Source organism: Delphinus delphis, chromosome 2 (assembly GCF_949987515.2).
Source record: "Delphinus delphis chromosome 2, mDelDel1.2, whole genome shotgun sequence".
NCBI lineage: Eukaryota > Metazoa > Chordata > Mammalia > Artiodactyla > Delphinidae > Delphinus > Delphinus delphis.
Window position 1 is genome coordinate 96,331,857 of NC_082684.1, and position 22,545 is coordinate 96,354,401.

Below are 22,545 nucleotides of genomic sequence, written 5' to 3' on the forward strand. Positions count from 1 at the left end.
CCAGAGGACCACGCAATTCACCTGGCTCAGAGTAAGTCCGCCCCTCCCCTGCACACGCCCGCCCCTCCCTACGCCTGCCCGTGGCTCTCAGCCCCGCCTCTCCGTCGCCTCGCCCTCCCCGCCCTCGAGTCCCGCCCCGCCAGAGCGGGGCCCGCCCCCTTCCTCGCCAGCCTATTGAAGGAGCCGTCGCCTTGCGCACTGACCAATACGGTGGCGGCCGGCTCGTCCCGCCCCGCGCCGTGCGTCGGGTTAAGTGGGGTCACGGCCGGTGGTGCGCCGGTCACAAGCCATGTGGCGCAGCGGGTGCAGAGCCCGGGTTTTGCTGCGGAGGCCGAACGGCCGGTGAGAGGCGGCGGGGGGGAGGAGAGGGGGAAGTTTATGGGGAGCGAGGAAGCGGAAGGGAAAGTGAAGCGGGTAGGGAAGGTGGGCGGCGAGGGCGCCGGGAGCCCGGCGGGCGGGCGGGTGCTGGAGGCCTCGGGGTCTCTCTGGTCCGGGGTGCCGCACCTCACCTCCTTTTTCTGGGGCTCCCGGGGTCCCTCCGCCTCGGGGCTCCTCTGCTGCGGCCTCCTGCACCCCCGGCCCCCTCGTCTGGTGGCTCGTGCACCCCGGGGCCCCTCGCCCGGGACCTCTCGCTCCGAGAGCCCGTCGGGATGGCAGAGCATCCCCTCCAGTGGCCTCCCCCAGAGGAAGGGAGTTCCTGTCCAGTTACCAGGGTTGGGGTGCTGCAGCCAGGAAAGACTGGGGTACAGCCGTGGAGGACCCGGCCTGACCCCTCTCCCTCCGGGCCTCCCAGAGCGGTGGCCCTGCGTGCAGGCTGTCGGGGCTTTTGAGGTGAAGACTGTCGTTGGTGTGGATTTTAACGCGAGAATAAAAGTAGGCGGCAGTTACGGGTCTCATTAGGCGTTAGCTCCATTCCCCTGTGTGTAGTTGTGGGCAGGGAGGCCTCAGGCTCCGCACCTGCCCTTACTTACCTGCGGCCTTGATGAGAGTGGCGCCTCCGGGAGTGGAGGAGCATTGTGTTTAATGAGAAGGTTTATGGAAAAAGAGTGTGTTTAGCTGCAAACCATGAATAAGTATCATGTCTTTTGAGTTTGTAAAATAGGACAATATTTTACTTTTTAAACAAAGATGAATTGTTTAGTTTCATGCTAATTCACAGAATCTTGTTGAGTTTGTAAAATATTGCAACATTTTACGTTTTAAAGAAAGATGAGTTGTTTAGTGGCACGCTAATTCACAGAATCTTGTTGAGTTTGTGGTGGAGTTTAGCTGCTGTTAGCCCAGGGGAGGGAGCAGGGGGGTGTCTGTTGTTGGGCTGCCCTTATTGGTGTTTTGGGCTAAAATCCTCTATCTCATAATTCTAAGAGTGGCTAAATCGGGGAGGGAAATGTTGGTTGTTTATAGAACATCCCCGTACTATTGCCTGATATTGAATGAGTCAGTGTATTGTGTGCTTATCTTAAATATTTTTGGGATACACCGTTAATGTAGAAAACACCATAAAACGTATAATGCAGGTGAGACAAAAATTATTTAAAAATAAGCTGTGTCACCATTACCCAGTTTAAGATTGCTCCTTACCCGTCATACGTCATAATTCTCCTCCCTCTTAAATGAAATTGTCCTTCTGGTTTACAGAAATAACCTCCTTATTTTTCTTTGTGTTTTTACCATCCATCCATACTCCCACGCTACGGCGTTACCTGATTGAACAGTACCTGTTTAGACTAATATTGCGTCTGTCCTTTGTAATTTTTTTTGGTTTAGCATCATGTGCCCACATCTTTGATACATGTAGTTGTAGTCCATTAATTCTTAGGACTAAGTTTATCAACTAAATAGTCCACAATTTATGTGTTCTCTGTTGCTGGACATCTGGGCCACTGGGGTTTGGGGCTCTTGGGAATGGTGTATGTGGGGTGTGTGTGTGTGTGTGTGTGTGTGTCTGTGTCTGTGTCTGTGTCTGTGTGCACGCGTACGGGCGCGCGCGCCAGGGCATGAGCGCAGGTCTCCAGGGCACATACATCCAGGGGAATGAACTGCTAATCTGAATAAGGCCAGTGCTCTTCCGCAGTCTCCATTCAGTGTGCACACCCAGTGGCTGTGTGTGACTCTCTGGTAATAACTAGACTTCTTGGTTTTCACCCATTTGGTAGGTACGTAATGGGACTTTATTGTAGACTCAGTTTATTGGCATACTGTGATTTTGACATGAGTTGTTTTTTACACAAGGGAAGTGGGTGTCATAATTGTATTATAGTTATTTATGGACATGTACAAATAAAAGGTTTTCAGCATTTATTTATTAGTTGACGTTGCATGAGTTGAGATAAAACTGAAAGAACTTTAATGGAAATTTCCTGGAATGTGTTTAGAAGATGCAGGTTTTCATTTTTCTTTGAATTCTTTATCCCATGACAGCGTTTTCATTATGTTGCTGAATTATGTTAGCCAATCTCCCTGCAAATCATGTAACTTTGATTATTTTCCTTAAACATAGCACCGCCAGCCTCGGAGCATGGAGGTGGGCGAGCACCATGGCCTGTGAGAGGGCGCTGCTGCGGTACCGGGTCGGAGAGAAGATCCACGGCTTCACTGTCAGCCAGGTAGGCCCTGTGTGCTCTTCCTGTGTCAGGTCCCAGAGCAGAGACCGCAGGGGTTTTCATCTTTGTCCCCAGGCCCTGGCTTCCTCCTGTTTCACAGCAGGTGCTCAAAGGAGCGTAGTTTTGCAAATGAAGGGATTTTCTGACTCTTAAATGAGTACAAATCCCTAATGCCTTCCCTGAATCCCTACACGTCTCACATCTTTTCAGAGCTCAGAAAGTAAATGAACTCATTTTTGTTTCTGCATCAGTCGTGACCGGTAATGAAGACTGAAGGCCCCACATCTGTTCAGGTCAAGTTTCACCATCGGCTGAGTTTGCTCCAAACTTGGGCAAAATCTTTCTGTTTTTGAGCCATTTGGGTTTCAGGATTATAGAAAAGAGATTGTGGGCCTATAGGTACTTAAGTTTATGTAAAAATGGATTTTATTTTGTTATTGCTTTGTTTGGCTTAAATTTTCACATTGTTTTTTTCTTTAATGCTATAATTGAAAACAATGCACATCATATAATTGACTGGTTGCTGGTGTCACACTGTGCTTGACACTCTAATGAAAACAAAAGCAAGCAGCTCACAGTCAGAAGGACACGTGTGCAGCTTCAGGACAAGGAACAGCTTGCTGAGGTGCAGAGAGCAAGAGGAAGACGCAGGAGAGGGGGCTGCTGGGCGCTGGGTGGGGACAGGTTTGTAGAGCATGAAAGGAGAGCTGCCATCTGTCTCCAGGAAGTGGGAGCGGGCCCAGCGCAGGGGCAGGGAGTGTTCAAGGCAGGGTCCAGGAGCTTTGAGCCACTTAGAGGGGTTCATGGCTGTGGGAGAGAGCCCCTAAAGACTCCCGTTTAGGGGCCTTTTGTGAGGCCCCTAAAGACTTCTCAGGGGACTTGGGATTTCTAATACAGTTGTGGTTAATAATGCCTTGTTCAGAGGCTGATTCTTTTCCTTTATGTTTCAAGTGTTGTAGAAACTTACTTATGATAAGCTATCAGAAACTTAGTTTATGATAAGCTGTCATGCTTTTTAGAAACAGTTACTGTGAAAGTTGTTTATGAGGCAGACTGGTTTTAAATTCGTTGATCGCATCTTACAAAGTATAGTTGTGAACTCTGAGGTGTAAATGATTTTGAGACAAGTGATTTCATAGGTATAGCTTACGTGGGCATCAGTAGAGCACTTGAAGCACATAGCTTTTGTGGCAGGGCCCCCCAGAGCAGCCTCAGGACACCCGAGTTCTAATCTCTACCCTGCCAGTAAGTTGTCAGCGAAGACAAGTCACTCTCACGGCTGTGTGGTGGTTACGATGACGCGGTGCTGCGGTTGAAGGAGAGGGACCTTGACACAGTTGCTTTAGTACCAAGGACAGTGGAAGTTACGGAAGCACGCCCGCACACACAACCTCCACCGGGGGTGAGAACGGGTTTGCCTCTGTGGGGAGTGATCTGTACCCTCATGGACCCTCCCACTAGGAACAAGTAACTGGTGATAGCCCCAGCTCACTGCCAGGAACTCAAACCAGTAGAAGCAAAGTTTAGTCCCAAGAGCATCCTTCAGCTGCCCCAGGCTCAGGTCCATCCCCGTGTTTACCTCCTGGCAGGGCTGTTCTGAGCATCCCTGGAGATGAAGTGTGCAAGAGACACCACAGACATTCCAGGCGAAAGCCTGATCTCCTTCGGGGCAGCCTGGTGTGACGGAAGGGGTCTCAATCCAGGCTCTGTGGTCTTAGCAAACTGTCTCATCACCCTGATGGGGTGGGAATGCTTGCTTCCCAGCGTTACCTGTGGCGCAGTCAGGCAATCCCTAGCCAACAGTGAGCATTGAGGAGAGAAGGTGTGCCTTGTACTCAGCCCCGGGTCCTGTCTTCCTGGTCTGTGGGCTCTGGACGTGGTGGTTCCTGCCAGTACTGCCTTAGCCTCAGGCAGGTGAGCTGGTCCTGCAGACCTGGATGCACTGTCACCGTCCTGGATGCCTTCCCAGCCGAGTTGAGTTCTTCCTGTTTTCCTTGTTGGTTCAGGTAACATCTGTTCCTGAGCTGTCCCTGACCGCTGTGAAACTCAGCCATGACAGCACGGGAGCACAGCACTTGCACCTGGCCAGAGAGGACAGAAATAACCTGTTCAGGTGTGTGCTGCATCCTGAGGTCACGATCTGGATGCTCTGCTTGGAGCATCTACTGCACCTTCAGCAGTTTAACAGGGAGAGTAGAGGAGTTTCCCTCCTCCGCTCCCCATGGCCAGGCGGTGGCTGACCAGGTGAGGACCCTGTCCCCGCAGTGTGCAGTTCCGCACCACCCCCATGGACAGCAGCGGTGCCCCGCACGTCCTGGAGCACACGGTCCTGTGTGGCTCTCAGAGGTACCCCTGCCGGGACCCCTTCTTCAAGATGCTGAACAGGTCGCTGTCTACGTTCATGAACGCCTTCACGGGTGAGACGCGGTCTCGGGACACAGCCCTGCCTTCCCGCAGTTTCTGAGATGGCGGGAGGGGGTGGGGTGTTGGCACTCAGGAGACTGGGGTAGATTTCCCATTCCCTGTCTGGAGGACGTTAGAAGCTTAATCATTTGGGAAAGCCAAATTGTGGTTGATTATAAAACCTGGAGTTTTAGGAAAAATGTGTCTGAGTTTTGTCTGGAAAAGGTGACAGCCATTTTCTTTGGGAAGTAATGTTATAAAGCTCGGCCTCTGGAGCTTAGGTTAGCGGTGATGGTGCTGGTGTCTGGGTGGTGACTGCAGGAAGCCGGGCAGTGACGGACTGGCGACGGGGGCGGCTGGGCACACACAGTGGGCGCTCCGTGGGCCAGGCCGTCCTCTGGGCCCGCGGTGACCCCGGCGCCAGACCTGCCGCCCAGAGTGGGTGCTGCTGCCTCTGTGCCCCTGCCAGGTCAGGCCTGCCGTGAGGCTGAGACGGGGCTGAGGTGGAGGAGTCCTGTGGGAACTACTGCTGTATTTAAAATCGCCCTCTTCATTGTGTCCAGCTAGTGATTACACCCTGTACCCATTTTCCACACAAAACCCCAAGGACTTCCGGAACCTCCTATCCGTGTATTTGGACGCAGCCTTCTTTCCCTGCTTACGGGAACTGGATTTCTGGTATGTTGTGATTGGTTAATTGATCTTTACCTTAGTGATAGAGTCACCGTCCCCATGTAATTGTTTGTTACTCTTTAGGCAGGAAGGATGGCGACTAGAACATGAGGATCCCAATGACCCCCAGACGCCGTTGGTCTTTAAAGGAGTCGTCTTTAACGAAATGAAGGGAGCGTTTGTGAGTGTTTTCCTTTTTCATGTTGGGCTAAATTATCTTACTGTATAAAGTGTTGAAGTATAAATAGGCTCGGTAGCTAGTTGGCGTCATGCCATGTCACAGTTTTCTCACTATGAGAACTGGAATTAGCGGGCACAGTGCTGTGAGCAGGGACCGCAGGACGGTGAGCTGGACAGCAGTTCCCAGCTGTGGTGTGGGAGCCACTGTGACCTGTGACCTGCAGGGCGTCAGCCAGGTGAAGACCGCGTTTCTGACGATCCCGAGACCGTGTCTTTTCCACTCTCTCTTGCCCGAGTGTATGGTGGGGTTTACAGATCTAATTACATATCAAGTTATTGGTAAAGACCACTGCATAAAGGGAACGTCTCAGGCGGGTCGCGGGGTTTTTTGGCTCCCGGTGCGTGTAAAAGTTATGTGTACACTTTACTGTAGGGCTTAAAAGTGTGCGGTAGCACCACGCCTGAAAAAACCATACATAGCTTAATTAACATCACTTCATGGCTGAAAGATGCATCGGTGGGCGTCCTCATGTACCACGAGAACAGTTGTCCTTGCGGGATGTTGGTGGGTGTGCTCCCAGGACGTGGCTCATTTGTTGAATTACACGAACAGTGCCTGCGTTGGTCTTCACGTACACGTGTACTTTTACTTGAAGACAGATAACGAGAGGATGTTCTCGCAGCACGTTCAGAGCCACCTGCTTCCCGACCACACATACTCAGTGGTCTCCGGAGGGGACCCCTTGTGCATCCCGGACCTCACGTGGGAGCAGCTCAGACAGTTCCACGCCACACACTACCACCCCAGCAACGCCAGGTGACTGCCTTGTGAAGCTCGGTGCCAGGAGTTTGCTTTCCTTGCACTGTCATGCTTTTCTCCAGTTCGGCTTGGAAAGGTTTGCTTAATAATGGGTGCGTTTAGACACTCCTTCGGGTCTGCGGCGGTAACTCTCACACGCCCAGCAAGGTGAGGGCCTGGGCTGCCCGCCTGCCTCCTCTGCAGCTCAGCTTTGTGCTGAGGGGATGACAGGGGAGGCTGGCAGGTCCTCCTTGCAGGCTGACATGGGCCCTGGAGAGGTGCCCCCAAAGTGGCAGCTGCATCAGTAAACCTCAGAGATTTACTTCCTATTAGATTGCTTGTGTAAGATACTGTTAATAATAAAACGCTAATAGCCGTGTTTGCAAATACATTAAGCGTTCACGTAAAGTCATACTTGCAAGATTATTTTAAGTGCAAAATTTTAAAATTTAAATTATGAAAAGTCTAAAGCATCCAGGAGAGTGTAAAGAGTAGAACAACGAACTCTGTACACTTACCGCGTAGCTTCATCCTTTGGACGTGTACATGGGTATACGTAGATACATGCAGATATGTTCGAGGATGTTCTTTTACATAAGATAATAGCATTTTCACGTTTAACAAAATAAAAAATAATTGATTAAAACTGATTAAAACCACCTATACCTCAGCCCAAATTGATTTTCCAGTTGTCCCTGAAATGTTTGATCAGATGAGGCCCACAAACTGCCTTTCCCTGCCGTGTCTCCTAAGCACCCTTTCTAGTGGGACAATGCCCCCTCCTCATTCTCATGGACCAGTTGAAGACGTTAGGCCAGGCCCCCTCTTGACTTTCTCACCTTCTGGGGTGTCTCGCCGCTTCTCTGGTATTGGCGGACGTGCTTCTGTGTTTCCTGAGAGCTGGACGTGGGTCCAGAGACTGCCTGCACCCTCGTAGGTGATGCCTGCATGCCTGCGGCACCCAGCGGGGATGCCAGGGCTGGTGGGATGGTGATGGCGACCTCGCTCCACTGAAAGCCCGCTCCCCCTGCGGACCCAGGCCGTCTGCTGGGGTGGCGTGCTGGCCCCAAGAATATTCACACTCCTCACGGCCTGGGAGCGGCTCTCATGTTCAGTGATAATTGTTGCCTGGAGCAGTTACTGTGATAGGATTTGCAAATTTTCTAAAGAATTCTGTAATTTCTTCTATGTTTATTGGCTGGGTTTCTGTAAAGAAGAATTTACCCTGAAGTACTGTTCTCCCGGGAAAGGCGGTGGGTGGGCAGTGGGAGTGAGGTTTCCCTTGGCTGTCCAGTTTTGGGGGCTGGCACTCCTCCAGTGACGACAGAAAGGACTTTTTTTAGTCTTGTTTGAATTATTTCATTTTTTTAAATATTATTACAACCTCATGGAAACGTTTTCATATATGTGTATATTTAAGGTGTGATCAAGTGAAATTAAAATAAATTTTTTTAATGCTCAGATTTGCCCCACTGTGGCCTAAGGAAGTTCCTTGACAGTCATCCTGTCTTTCTGAAGGTCTTTAGTCTTCAGTAACTTCACTGGTTTCTGCCCCAGCCCCAAATCCAGGCTCATCCTGCCCCCAGTCCATAGCTGGCCTTTTCTCGGGGAGTTCTGGAGCTAAATGCAGACGGGCATATAGAGACTGTGTTTAGATGGCACCGGGGGTGCTTGTTGCCCTGGATTATCACATTCTATATTCCGAGTGGGAGATGTGACGGGATCTTTAGGATGCTACTTCCCTAGCCCTTAAGCGTAGCTCACACAGCATTCTGTTACAAGGATGAAGTCTGTCATTGTCTTCTTTATCCCCGATGAATAATATGTTGTCTTAAAAACATGTGTGACCTGAAACTTGTAGCCTAAATTTGAAGTTTGTGAATTAAATTTTGTTTGGTAGTCTTAGGTGGATTATTGTGTTACTGTAGCTAAGGTCTTAAGTATTTTAATGTGCAACTTCTTTGGTTTTTGAAACACCTTTAATAGTAGATTCAAAATGAAGAGCAATTTTTGCCAGAGTACATTTAATTAATACCTTTTGTACAGTTTGTGTTTTGTTTGAACCATATCTTGTAAAAAGAGCAAAAGCCTCCTCAGTGTTTGTGGTTAAATTAAGTGAAAAAAGGTGTTCCTGTGTGAAGTTCACTTCAGCCTGGAAACTGGCGTGTTATCGGCTGTCATGTCCTGCACACCCTCCAGTTCATACAAAGCCGTCTGTGTTGATTTCTAATCTTTTAACCTAAAATAAACTAAGGTATTCTCTCAAAATTTCAGGTTCTTCACTTATGGTAATTTTCCGCTAGAACAGCATCTGAAACAAATTCATGAAGAAGCACTGAGTAAATTTCAGAGAATCAAGCCACATACCACAGTGCCAGCCCAGAAGCCTTGGGATAAGCCTGTAAGTGCCGGCTCCAGAGTCATAAGTGTCACCAGGCCTGTGAGATACATGCTACGGAGGCACGGGCATATGTTAATAGGGTTTTCAGATGCCGTGGACTGTGCCGTGTACGTAACAGCTTCTCAAGCCTGAAGAGCAGTTATTTGTTTGGGAGGAAAGTTAATCTAGTGAAAAGTATCCTGTGGACCGTTCTATACATCAGGTAACCTGTGCTTGGTTGAACCCCTTCACACACGCTCTGTCCTCTTCCAGAGGGAGTTCCAGATCACATGTGCCCCGGACTCGCTGGCCGCAGGCTCCTCAGAGCAGACGACCATCAGTGTCAGCTTCCTTCTGCCAGAGTGAGTGTGCTCACGCTGCTGACCCAGTGGGGACGGGGTAGCTGGGAGGTCGGGGGCGGGGGACGCTCCACTTGGGCGTAAGTGAGTGGACAGTAAGAATTCAGGAGTCCAGCAGTGTTAGCTGTGGGGTGTTTTTAACAACGTCTGGGATGGTTTGGGTTTAGTGTTGGGGGTCGGGGATGCCTCTGTGTGTGAGAAGAGCACTGTGAACTGTGGCCTTGAAAGAACATTTGTTCACACGAGACTAATCCCAGAGGCCTGGACCCGCAGGGTGTGTGGGCAGGAAGGGGTCCTGTCTGTGTCTGCCCTCTGCAGCTGCACAGCCTGACCGAATGGCCTCGTTTCCTGTGTGTCTCTCATCTGCGTGTGGGCGGTGCGGTTATACTGAAACAGTGCACGTCAGAGTGCTGGGCACCCTGTTGTATGATAGCATGCGATGTGCAGCTCTGTTAGCCTCAGGGTTTGGGAGCCCCAGAATCCCAGCATATGAGAGCTTTGAATATCAAAAAATACTCTCTTTACCCGTGTAACTGTTAAAATAGAAGTTGAAATGCAAGAATTTCTAGTAGAATTTCAGTTTTTGGGGGAAATAAGTGTCAATTTATTAGTGATTTTAATAATTTTGAAAACATTTATAAGGGCCAACCATTTCCCTTTTTTTCTCCCCCCTCCCGTGTTTATAAATGAAGCATCACTGACACATTTGAAGCCTTCACGTTGAGCCTTCTGTCTTCACTCTTGATCAGTGGCCCCAACTCGCCCTTCTACAAAGCCCTCATTGAATCTGGACTCGGCACAGACTTTTCCCCTGACGTTGGGTACGTTTTATTATCAGATCAGATCATTAGTCCACGATAGGGGCAATTTTGACATCTCACAATGTCTGGACACATTTTAGGTTGTCACAACTGGCAGCTCATGGGCGGGGGTCAGGGGTGTAGATGCTCCACATTCCATAGTCACAGGACGGCCCTCTTCCCGCCCCAGCTATGGTTCCAGGACAAGCTGTTTGTGTCCCCTGCAGGGGACATTTGGCAAAAAAACCCAAACAAAACCCAACAAGGTAGCTCTTCCAAGATCTCAGAATGGCATACTGCTGCCTGTTTTAAAAATCAGGCCATTAAATATTCTTTGAAATCTTAAGATTTTGTTAAAACTCTCTAGATTTATTCTGCTTTAAATCTAAAATTTAAATTGTGATTTTTAGAAATGTTAAAAGGACATGAATGTAAATGTGACTAGTTGTATCTGAGCAGCAAATACCCGAGGACGCTGCTTTACTGGCGTTCTCATGGGGGAGTCCTTGCCTGTGTCCTGTAGAGGATTTGATCTCAGTAAAGCATCTTATAAACGAGTGATGGAGGCTGTACAGATTCTAACGCATTACCTGCTTTTGTATCCCAGGTACAATGGCTGCACACGGGAGGCCTACTTCAGCGTGGGCCTGCAGGGTATCGCAGAGAAGGACATTCAGACAGTCCAGGACCTCGTGGATAGGACACTGGATGACATCATCGAGTACGTGAGGTGTCTGTGGGGCTGGGCTGGAGTGCCCCCTCCTGAGTGTAGGGGGCACTTTACGTCACAGAACACATACTCCTTCATGGGAGCTGCCTTGTTCAGAAACATGGATTTCTTAACATCTGAGTTCTTGGTGTTTCTATAGGAAAGGATTTGAAGATGATCGAATCGAAGCCTTACTTCATAAAATTGAGATACAGATGAAGCACCAGTCTGTCAGCTTTGGACTCGCCCTGACGTCTGTGTGTATTGCTCAAACGCCTCATTTCTCTTTTTTTGTTACCTTTATAATTAGTGGTTCTCGAAAGTACAGATTGTTATTCACAGCACCTTTCATTTGAACCTTGAAAGCTAACGGTGTTTCAGATCGGATATAAAATTACTGTTAATTTTAGTAATACGTTGCTTGTCTTTTTACTAGCTTAATTCATTAGCTTTCCGATGTCTTATTTTTTAATAGATTTATGCAGAGTGCTTTAAACGGATAGGGATTTATGGTAACTATTAGTAATTATATTTTCCAAAAAGTAATTTTTGAACCTGTGCTTTTTAATTTGTTAGGAAAAAAACTCACATAAAATGAGTTTAGTTTTCCTTCTTCTAGCCAAAGAATGACTTAATTTTTGTCATGAACAGTCATCTGTGATATTTTTAAATATAGAAACTGAGTCTTAATGAAAAGGCAGGCTTGGATGTTGGCTGAACCGACGCAGAGTTCACAGGTAACGTGCCACATGTTGTGACCCCCGTTGCAGTACGTAGCTTCCTGCTGGAATCACGACGGGGACCCCGTGGAGCTCCTCAAGCTCGGGAGTCAGGTGGCCCAGTTCCGGAAGTGCCTGGAGGAAAATCCAAAATTTTTGCAAGAAAAAGTAAAACAGTATTTTAAGGTAAGAAACTTGGAGGATTTATATCTGTAGTTTTGAAGTGGAATTTTATAACAATGAAGGGAACATTAGGAATATAATCTACATTGTGTAAGTCCATTTCTGCTAATAGGTGACATAATTTCTTACTTACTAATTAAAATTGTAAATGGTCATGTTAGCTTTAAAAATTCAATTTTCCAGATTCTTAGGCAGGTTGGTTTTTATATGAATATGTGCATGTGTTTTTTTACGTGTGAATTGTCTAGGAATGTGTATAACAAAACAGCTGCCTGTGTTTTTGTCGTGTTTTGGTAATGGGATATATAGAATACAAGAGTCGCCTAAAAGTGTAAATGTTCTGGTGGTTTTTACCAAGGCGTCTTCTGGTGCTCGCTTGTTTGTCTCCACAGATTTGTGGGCTTTTGTGCTTGGTGTGTGTTCCTTGGTGGATGGTCATTAATAGGACAGAATGTCATCTACCTCCCTTTCCCTGGGGGTCGGGGGGTGGGGGAACAACACCGTCCTGCCATGAGTGGGAGCCACGTTCCTGTGCGCCAGCATTTGGGACCATTCAGCCAGCAGTCTCTCTTGAGTTACGAGTTATTTTGCATGAGGTGCTTGTCGTGCTGTACTTCTCCCACTCTGTGTAGTGTCACAGGTGAACCTTTTGCGTGCGTGTGTTTCTAGTGGCTGCGTAAATCGGGCACATTAAGTCACCTAACATTTATTTTCACGTTAGGGCAACATCTGTTTTGTCCTCATAATTTATAAAAATATTGAGTGCAGAATTTAGTCCCAGCCTTTGAGAAGTTAACAGTATAATGAAGACTAGGTAAAAATTAAATAACTTTATTGTACGTTATTTTCAATTTAGACTAAAGCCAAAGGTTTATAATATTAAAAAGTGCAAGCGGTTTCTTTGTACAACCAACGTGTAAAGGGAATGTTGAATGTCAACGCGTTTGTGGTTAAGACATAGTAACCACAGTGGTCATGTCACAGCACCGGCCTGTGTGGAGTACGTGGTCCCCGCAGAGCACATGGACCTCGAGGATTGCGTGTGGACCTCAAGGATTGCGTGTGGCGCACAGGCTTTCCGCACACAGCCCTTCGGGGCGAGTTCTGTCGTCGTGACTGTGTGAAATGGAAAATGGAACTGCTCGAGGCTGGCTCGGTGCTGGACATGATAACATCTTGTTTTAATTTGGCTTTTTTGTTGCAGAATAATCAGCATAAGTTGACTTTATCAATGAAACCAGACGACAAGTATTCCGAGAAACAAATGCAGCTGGAAGCAGAAAAACTGAAGCAAAAGGTCAACTCTCTTTCCCCGGAAGACAAGCAGCAGATCTATGAAAAAGGTCAGGCCTGGTAATTCCCTCGCCTTCGCCCAACCCCACTGTGCTGTTTAGGGATAAGTGTCGTTTCAGCCAACAATCCTCTGTTGGGTGCCTATGGAGTTCTCTGTTTGGTGCAGTGGGTTCAACCCCAGTAGGATTGACCCTGTTTTTAGAAAATCCACCCTGTGATTCAGCAGGAAAGGCAGGCATACTGGAAAAGAGGTGGCTTTATAAGGTTTATTCATTCACAGATTTTACAAATGCCTTTTCTATACCAGCGGCTGTAATAGGTCACTAAATGTGTGTTGTGTTGCAGTACATAGTTAACTGCAAACGGGCCCTGTGGACAGTGTGAGCTGTGGGTTCAGGAGAGGCAGGTCTCGGGGGCGACACAGGCCTTGAGCTCCTCATGGAACCCCCCCACCCCGGTCCCTGTGGTGCAGGCGCTATGAGCACAGAAACGGGTCTGTGGTATATCCCAGTGCTAACCTGCACTGCCTGTAAAGCCCGGTGGTCCTACTCCTGAGCGTTTACCCAAGAGAAGTGAAAGCATCGGTCCACACAGAACTTGAGCTAGCCTCATTTCCACCCACGTGGTGTCCACAGAGGGAAATACTGTGAAATATCCACACAGTGAAATGCTGCTCAGCCATAAAGGGGACCAAAATACTGATACACTCAATATCCGTGAGCCGCAAAGCATTGTGCTAAGTGAAGTTAGGGGCACAAAGGAACACCTGTGGAACAGGTTCATTTACCTGAAGCCCTAGAAATGGCGATGCTCTAGTGCCAGAGGCTGGTGAGTCCAGGAGCACAGCAGGGATCACCTGCGGGGAACCTTCTGGGGGTGGCGGCACCTTCCGTATCGTGATACCTTTGTCAGAATCCATTGGGTTGTATCTTTAAAGTTGTGAATTTTATCATATGAGACTTTATATTAATGAAGTCTATTAATATATATATGCATACACACAGTGCACACAAATACATATACACCCCCCAACCCCCCCTGCTGAAAAAAAAAAGTTGGCTGGGATTACATGAATTTATCAGGCTTGTCAGGAGGTGGATTTGACTTTAAGTGAAAAGTAATTCCATTTGATCATGCTAAGTTGGAGGTGATATAATTTTGTAAAGACAATGTCAACTTATAACCTATTTATAATCTCTGAATTCTTTAGACATACAAAGAGTTAGTTACTTTAAGCTCTTGCATAAATTTTTTTTTAATTGAAGTATAGTTGATTTACAATGTTGTGTTAGTTTCTGGTGTACAGCAAAGTGATTCAGATATAGCTATAGATTCTTTTTCAGACTTTTTTCCATTACAGTTTATTATAAAATATTATGTTTTTATACAGCAGGTTCTTATTAGTTATCCATTTTATACATATTAGTGTACATATGTCAATCCCAATCTCCCAGTTCGTCACGTCACTCCACACCCCCCTGCCACATTCGCACCTTGGTGTCCATACGTTTGTTCTCCACATCTGTGTCTCTATTTCTTCCCTGCAAACTGGTTCATCTGTACCATTTTTCTAGGCTCCACATATATGCGTTAATATACAATATTTGTTTTTCTCTTTCTGACTGACTTCACTCTGTATGACAGTCTCTAGATCCCTCCATGTCTCTACAGATTTCGTTCCTTTTTATGGCTGAGTAATACTCCATTGTATATGTGCACCACATCTTCTTTATCCATTTGTCTGTCGACGGGCATTTAGGTTGCTTCCTTGACCTGGCTATTGTAAATAGTGCTGCAATGACCATTGGGGTGCATGTATCTTTTTGAATTATGGTTTTCTCTAGGTATATGCCTAGTAGTGGGATTGCTGGGTCATATGGTAATTCTATTTTTAGTTTTTTAAGGAACCTCCATACTGTTCTCCATTGTGGCTGTATCAATTTACATTTCCACCAACAGTGCAAGAGGGTTTGCTTTTCTCCACACCCTCTCCAGCATTTGTTGTTCGTAGATTTTCTGATGATGCCCATTCTAACTGGTGTGAGGTGATAATGTCACTGTAGTTTTGATTTGCATTTCTCTAATAATTAGTGATGTTGAGCAGCTTTTCATGTGCTTCTTGGCCATCTGTATGTCTTCTTTGGAGAAATGTCTATGTAGGTCTTCTGCCCATTTTTGGATTGGGTTGTTTGTTTCTTTAATATTGAGTTGCATGAGCTATTTATATATTTTGGAGATTAATCCTTTGTCCGTTGATTTGTTTGCAAATATTTTCTCCCATTCTGAGGGTTTTCTTTTCATCTTGTTTGCAGTTTCCTTTGCTTTCCAAAAGCTTTTAAGTTTCATTAGGTCTCCTTTCTTTTTGTTTTTATTTCCTTTACTCTAGGAGGTGGATCAAAAAAGATCTTGCTGTGATTTATGTCAAAGAGCGTTCTTCCTATGTTTTCCTCTAAGAGTTTTAAGTGTCCAGTCTTACATTTAGGTCTCTAATCCATTTTGAGTTTATTTTTGTGTATGGTGTTAGAGAGTGTTCTAATTTCATTCTTTTACATGTAGCTCTCCAGTTTTCCCAGCACCACTTATTGAAGAGACTGTCTTTTCTCCATTGTATATCCTTGCCTCCTTTGTCATAGAATAGTTGACCATAGGTGCGTGGGTTTGCCTCTGGGCTTTCTATTCTGTTTCATTGATCTGTATTTCTGTTTTTGTGCCAGTACCATATTGTCTTGATTACTGTAGCTTCTTAGTATAGTCTGAAGTCAGGGAGTCTGATTCCTCCAGCTCCGTTTTTTTCCCTCAAGACTGCTTTGGCTATTCACGGTCTTTTGTATCTCCGTACAAATTTTAAGATTTTTTATTCTAGTTCTGTAAAAAAAAAAAAGCCATTGGTAGTTTGATAGGGATTGCATTGAATCTGTAGATTGCTTTGGGTAGTATAGTCATTTTCACAATATTGATTCTTCCATTCCAAGAACATGGTATATCCCTCCATCCCTCCATGGTATATCCCTCCACTAAACTAAAGTTTTGTGTCATTTTTAATTTCTTTCATCAGTGTCTTACAGTTTTCTGCATACAGGTCTTTTGTCTCCCTAGGTAGGTTTATTCCTGGGTATTTTATTCTTTTTGTTGCAATGGTAAATGGGAGTGTTTCCTTAATTTCTCTTTGCCGTTTTTCATCTTTAGTGTATACAAATGCAAGAGATTTCTGTGCATTAATTTTGTATCCTGCTACTTTACCAGATTCATTGATTAGCTCTAGTAGTTTTCTGGTGGCATCTTTAGGATTCTCTATGTAGAGTATCATGTCATCTACAAACAGTGACAGTTTTACTTCTTCTTTTCCAATTTGTATTCCTTTTATTTCTTTTTCTTCTCTGACTGCCATGGCTAGGACTTCCAAAACTATGTTGAATAAGAGTGGCGAGAGTGGACATCCTTCCTTGTCTTGTTCCTGATCTTAGAGGAGATGCTTTCAGGTTTTCACCATTGAGAATGATGTTTGCTGTAGGGTTGTCACATATGGCCTTAATTATGTTGAGGTAGGTTCCCTCTATGCCCACTTTCTGGAGAGTTTTTTTATCATAAATGGGTGTTGAATTTTGTCAGAAGCTTTTTCTGCATCTATTGAGATGATCATATGGTTTTTATTCTTCAATTTGTTAATATGGTGTATCACATTGATTGATTTGCATGTATTGAGGAATCCTTGCGTCCCTGGGATAAATCCCACTTGATCATGGTGTATGATCCTTTTAATGTGTTGTTGGATTCTGTTTCCTAGTATTTTGTGAGGAATTTTGCATCTATATTCATTAGTGATACTAGTCTGTAATTCTATTTTTTTGTAGTATCTTTGCCCGGTTTTGCTATCAGGGTGGTGGTGGCCTCATAGAATGAGTTTGGGAGTGTTCCTTCCTCTGCAGTGTATTGGAAGAGTTTGAGAAGGATGGGTGTTAGCTCTTCTCTAAATGTTTGGTAGAATTCACCTGTGAAGGCATCTGGTCCTGGACTTCTGTTTGTTGGAAGATTTTTAATCACAGTTTCAATTTCATTACTTGTGATTGGTCTGTTGATATTTTCTTTTTCTTCCTGCTTCAGTCTTGGAAGGTTATACCTTACTAAGAATTTGTCTGTTTCTTCTAGGCTGTCCATTTTATTGGCATAGAGTTGCTTGTAGTAGTCTCTTAGGATGCTTTGTATTTTTGCAGTGTCTGTTGTGACTTCTCCTTTTCATTTCTAATTTTATTGATTTGAGTCCTCTCCCTCTTTTTCTTGATGAGTCTAGCTAATGGTTTGTCAATTTTGTTTATCTTCTCAAAGAACAGCTTTTAGTTTTATTGATATTTGCTATTGTTTTTGCTGTTTCCTTTAGGTGTAACGTTAGATGGTGTTTTTGAAATTTTTCTTGTTTCTTGAGGTAAGCTTGTATTGCTATAAACTTCCTTCTTAGAACTGCTTTTGCTGCATCTCATAGGTTTTGGGTCATTGTGTTTTCGTCGTAATTTCTCTCTAGGCATTTTTTGGTTTCCTCTTTGATTTCTTCAGTGATCTCTTGGTTATTTAGTAACATATTGTTTAACCTCCATGTGTTTGTGTTTTTTATGGTTTTGTTCCCTGAAATTGATCTCTAACCTCATAGCGTTGTGGTCAGAAAAGATGCTTGATATGATTTCAATTTTCTTAAATTTACTGAGGCTTGATTTGTGACCCAAGATGTGATCTATCCTGGAGAATTTGCATGCGCACTTGAGAAGAAAGTATAATCTGCTGTTGGATGGACTGTACTATAAATATCAATTAAATCTATCTGGTCTATTGTGTCATTTTAAGCTCATGTTCCTTATTAATTTTCTGTTTGGATGATCTGTCCATTGGGGTAAGTGAGGTGTTAAAGTCCCCCACTATTATTGTGTTACTGTCGATTTCCTCTTTTAATTAGCAGTTGCCTTATGTGTTGAGGTCCTTCTATGTTGGGTGCATACATATTTCTAATTATTATGTCTTCTTGGATTGATCCCTTGATCATTATGTAGAGTCCTTCTTTGTCTCTTGTAATATTCTTTATTTCAAAGTCTGTTTTATCTGATATGAGTATTGCTACTCCAGCTTTCTTTTGATTTCCATTTGCATGGAATATCTTTTTCCATCCCCTCACTTTCAGTCTTTATGTGTCCCTGGGTCTGAAGTGGGTCTCTTGTAGACAGCATATATATGGGTCTTGTTTTTGTATCCATTCAGCGAGCATGTGTCTTTTGCTTGGAGCATTTAGTCCATTCACTTTTAAGGTAATTATCGATATGTATGTTCCTATGACCATTTTCTTAATTGTTTTGGGTTTGTTTTTGTAGATCCTTTTCTTCTCTTGTGTTTCCCACTTAGAGAAGTTCCTTTAGCATTTGTTGTAGAGCTGGTTTGGTGGTGCTGAATTCTCTTAGCTTTTGCTTGTCTGTAGCTTTTGATTTCTCCATCGAATCTGAATGAGATCCTTGCTGGGTAGAGTAACCTTGGTTGTAGGTTCTTCCCTTTCCTGACTTTAAATATATCATGCCACTCCCTTCTGGGTTGTAGAGTTTCTGCTGAGAAATCAGCTGTTAACCTTATGGGAGTTCCCTTGTATGTTATTTGTCGGTTTTTCCCTGTTGGTTTCAATAATTTTTCTTTGTCTTTAATTTTTGTCAATTTCATTACTACCTGTCTCGGTGTGTTTCTCCTTGGGTTTATCCTGCCTGGGACTCTCCGCACTTCCTGGACTTGGGTGGCCGTTGCCTTTCCCGTGTTAGGGAAGTTTCGACTATAATCTCTTCAGATATTTTCTCATGTCCTTTCTCTCTCTCCTCCTTCTGGGACCCCTATAATGCAAATGTTGTTGCATTTAATGTTGTCCCAGAGGCCTCTTAGGCTGTCTTTATTTCTTTTCATTCTTTTTTCTTTATTCTGTTCCTCGGCAGTGAATTCCACTATTCTGTCTTCCAGGTCACTTATCCGTTCTTCTGCCTCAGTTATTCTGCTATTGATTGCTTCTAGTGTAGTTTTCATTTCAGTTATTGTATTGTTCATCTGTTTGATCTTTAATTCTTCTAGGTGTTTTTTAAACATTTCTTGCATCTTCTCGATCTTTGTCTCCATTCTTTTTCCCAAGGTCCTGGATCATCTTCACTATCATTATTCTGAATTCTTTTTCTGGAAGGTTGCCTATCTCCACTTCATTTAGTTGTTTTTCTGGGGTTTTATCTTGTTCCTTCATCTGGTACAAAGTCCTCTACCTTTTCATCTTGTCTGTCTTTCTGTGGATGTGGTTTTTGTTCCACAGGCTGCAGGATTGTAGTTCTTCTTGCTTCTGCTTTCTGCCCTCTGGTGAATGAGGCTATCTAGAGGCTTGTGCAAGTTTCCTGATGGGAGGGACTGGTGGTGAGTACAGCTGGCTGTTGCTCTGGTGTGCACAGCTCTGTAAAACTTTAATCTGCTTGTCTGCTGATGGGTGGGACTGGGTTCCCTCCCTGTTGGTTGTTTGGCCTGAGGCGACCCAACACTGGAGCCTGACCCAACACTGGAGCCTACTGGCTCTTTGGTGGGGCTAATGGCAGACTCTGGGAGGGCTCACGCCAAGGAGTACTTACCAGAAATTCTGCTGCCAGTGTCCTTGTCCCCATGGTGAGACACAGCCACCCCCCGCCTCTGCAGGAGACCCTCCAACACTAGCAGGTAGGTCTGGTTCAGTCTCCTGTAGGGTCACTGCTCCTTCCCCTGGGTCCTGATGCACACACTACTTTGTGTGTGCCCTCCAAGAGTGGAGTCTCGTTTCTCCCAGTCCTGTCGAAGTCCTGCAGTCAAATCCTGCTAGCTTTCAAAGTCTGATTGTCTAGGAATTCCTCCTCCCGTTGCCAGACCCCCAGGTTGGGAAGCCTGACGTGGGGCTCAGAACCTTCACTCCAGTGGGTGGACTTCTGTGGTATAAGTGTTCTCCAGTCTGTGAGTCACCCACTTCGCAGTTATGGGATTTGATTTTACTGTGATTGCACCCCTCCTACCATTTCATTGTGACTTCTCCTTTGTCTTTGGATGTGGGGTATCTTTTTTGTTGAGTTCCAGTGTCTCCCTGTCAATGATTGTTCAGCAGTTAGTTGTGATTCCCGTGCTCTCACAAGAGGGAGTAAGCGCATGTCCTTGTACTCTGCCATCTTGAACCAGTCTATTGTGAAATATTGAATATAGTTCCCTGTGCTATACAGTAGGACCTTGTTGTTTATCTATTTTATATATAGTAGTGTGTATGCTAATCACAAACTCCTAATTTATCCCTCTTCCCTTTCCCTTTGGTAACCAGACGTTTGTTTTCTATGTGTGTCTGTTTTGTAAATAAGTTCATTTGTATCATATTTTAGATTGCACATATAAGTAATATCATGATACTTGTCTTTCTTTGTCTGACTTCACTTAATATGATAATCTCGAAGTCCATCCATGTTGCTACAAATGTCTTCCATAAATTTAACATGCTAATTGTGATTAATATGATAAACTTCTGCCTTGTGAGTGCCAATTGACAAGTTCCATCTTCCTTTTTTTTTTAATTGAGGAATAACTGACATAATGTATTAGTTTCAGATGTACGACATACTGATATGATACATTTGTATATTGTGAGATGGTCATCACAATTAGTCTAGTTAACATCTGTCACCACATGTAGTTTTTTGTCTTGTGATGAGAACTTTTAAATTTTATCATCTTAGCAGTTTTCAAATCTCAATACAGTATTACTGACTTTAGTAACAGTGCTGTACATTACACCCTCAGGGCTTACTTAGAACTGCTAACTTGTAGCTTTGACCCCTTCATCCATTCCCCGCCCCCCCCACAACCACCAGTCTGTTCTCTGTATATATGAGCTTGCTTTTTTGTGTTTTTATTTTGTAGATTGCACCTATAAGTGAGTTCATAGGTATTTATTTTTCTCTATCTGACTTATTTCACTAAGCATAATACTCTCAAGGTTCATCCACATTGTTGCAAATTGCAGCATTTCCTCCTTTGTGACTGAGTAGTGTTCCACTGTGTGTGTGTATCACATCTTTTTTTACCCATTCATCCGTCAGTGGACATTTAGTTTGTTTCCATATCTTGGCTGTTGTAAATAGTACTGCTGTGAACATTGGTGTGCATATATCTTTTCAAATTAGTGTTTTTATTTTCTTCAGATAAATAACCAGGAGTAGGAGTGCTGGGTCATATGGTAGTTCTAGTTTTAATATTTTGAGGAACTGCCATACTGTTTTCCATAGTGGCTGTACCAATTTACATCCCCACGAGCAGTGCACAATGGTTCCCTTTTCTCCACATCCTCACCAACACTTGTTATCTCTTGTCTTTTTTATTATAGCTATTCTGACAGGTGTGAGGTGATGTCTCATGTGTTTTGATTTGCATTTCCCTGAAGAGTGATGTTGAGTACCTTTTCTTATAGCTGTTGGCCATCTGTGTGCTTCTTTGGAGAAATGCCTATTTAGGTCCTCAGCCCATTTTTTAATTGGATCGTTTGTATTTTGCTATTGAGTTCATTAAATATTTTGGATATTAGCCCCTTACCAGATAATATTTGATTTGCAAGTTTTCCCTCCTGCTGTGTACATGCCTTTTCATGTTGACAGATTCCTTTGCTGTCAGAAGCTTTTTAGTTTGATGTGGTCCCACCCATCTTCTGTCTGTGCTTATAGCCATTTGTGGCACAGAAGGTAATTCCATGCCTCAGCACAGACCGTGCGTTCCCTGAGTTGTCAGGCGTCTGGCCTGGCCGTGGAGGTACGTGTGAAGGGATGCAGGGCCTGGTTAAAGAGCGTGTTTCTGTCTTCCAGATCACTGCACAGTCCCTTAGGGAGGACACAGTGCTAGAGCATTTACTGTTAGGATAGTAAGTCTTGAGTGTGGACTTCAGTGCAAAGAATCAGTGAGTCAGGGTCCAATCTGGAGATGAACACCAATGAGAAGTGGGAACGGGAGATTAATTTATTGGAAACATCAAACAATCTTCCAGTTTGGGGGTCTGTGTGTATCGTGTGAAGGGCCGTGGCTGGACCGTTGGGAGCCTGTGTCTGGTGGAGGAGAGTGCTCGCAGCCTCTGCTGCCCTGATGCACTCCCCCCACCCCAGAGGAGCAGCATCCAGACGGGAGCAGCTGAGCTGGGGCCGGTAGGTGTGTTCTCCAGGACAAGGACAGGAGGCCAAACGCAGAGAATGAGGAAGCGTCTGAGGGGTGGTGTTGGGGTGCTCTGCTTGACTGTGGGGAGACGGCCAGGTTGGGGGGCCTTGAAAGTGCAGGGGGTTCCTCAGAGCATGGGGAGCCAGGTCCTCGGGCTTCCACGGGGCACAGGTGGGTGCCTGGGAGCAGCTGCGCCGAAACCCCTCCGCGGGCCCGGGGACCCAGTGCTGGGGACTCGGGGAGGTAG

At 45.1% G+C, this 22,545-nt stretch overlaps 1 protein-coding gene across 2 annotated transcripts in view; it reads left to right on the top strand.

The window, feature by feature from the left end:
• Positions 1-268: 268 nt before the first annotated feature.
• The window catches only part of PITRM1 (pitrilysin metallopeptidase 1), a 31,504-nt gene continuing 9,227 nt past the window's right edge, over positions 269-22,545 (top strand). For both annotated transcript variants that reach the window (XR_009518402.1, XM_060005246.1), the window contains exons 1-14: positions 269-342; positions 2,501-2,606; positions 4,610-4,716; positions 4,869-5,020; positions 5,570-5,684; positions 5,763-5,859; positions 6,515-6,675; positions 8,932-9,058; positions 9,311-9,399; positions 10,089-10,217; positions 10,804-10,917; positions 11,066-11,162; positions 11,676-11,810; positions 13,012-13,150. Coding sequence is in view for 1 of the 2 variants with exons in the window: in XM_060005246.1 (XP_059861229.1) it covers positions 290-342; positions 2,501-2,606; positions 4,610-4,716; positions 4,869-5,020; positions 5,570-5,684; positions 5,763-5,859; positions 6,515-6,675; positions 8,932-9,058; positions 9,311-9,399; positions 10,089-10,217; positions 10,804-10,917; positions 11,066-11,162; positions 11,676-11,810; positions 13,012-13,150 (1,621 nt within the window). In the remaining variant the exon portion in view is untranslated. The remainder of the gene's footprint in view (positions 343-2,500; positions 2,607-4,609; positions 4,717-4,868; positions 5,021-5,569; positions 5,685-5,762; positions 5,860-6,514; positions 6,676-8,931; positions 9,059-9,310; positions 9,400-10,088; positions 10,218-10,803; positions 10,918-11,065; positions 11,163-11,675; positions 11,811-13,011; positions 13,151-22,545) is intronic.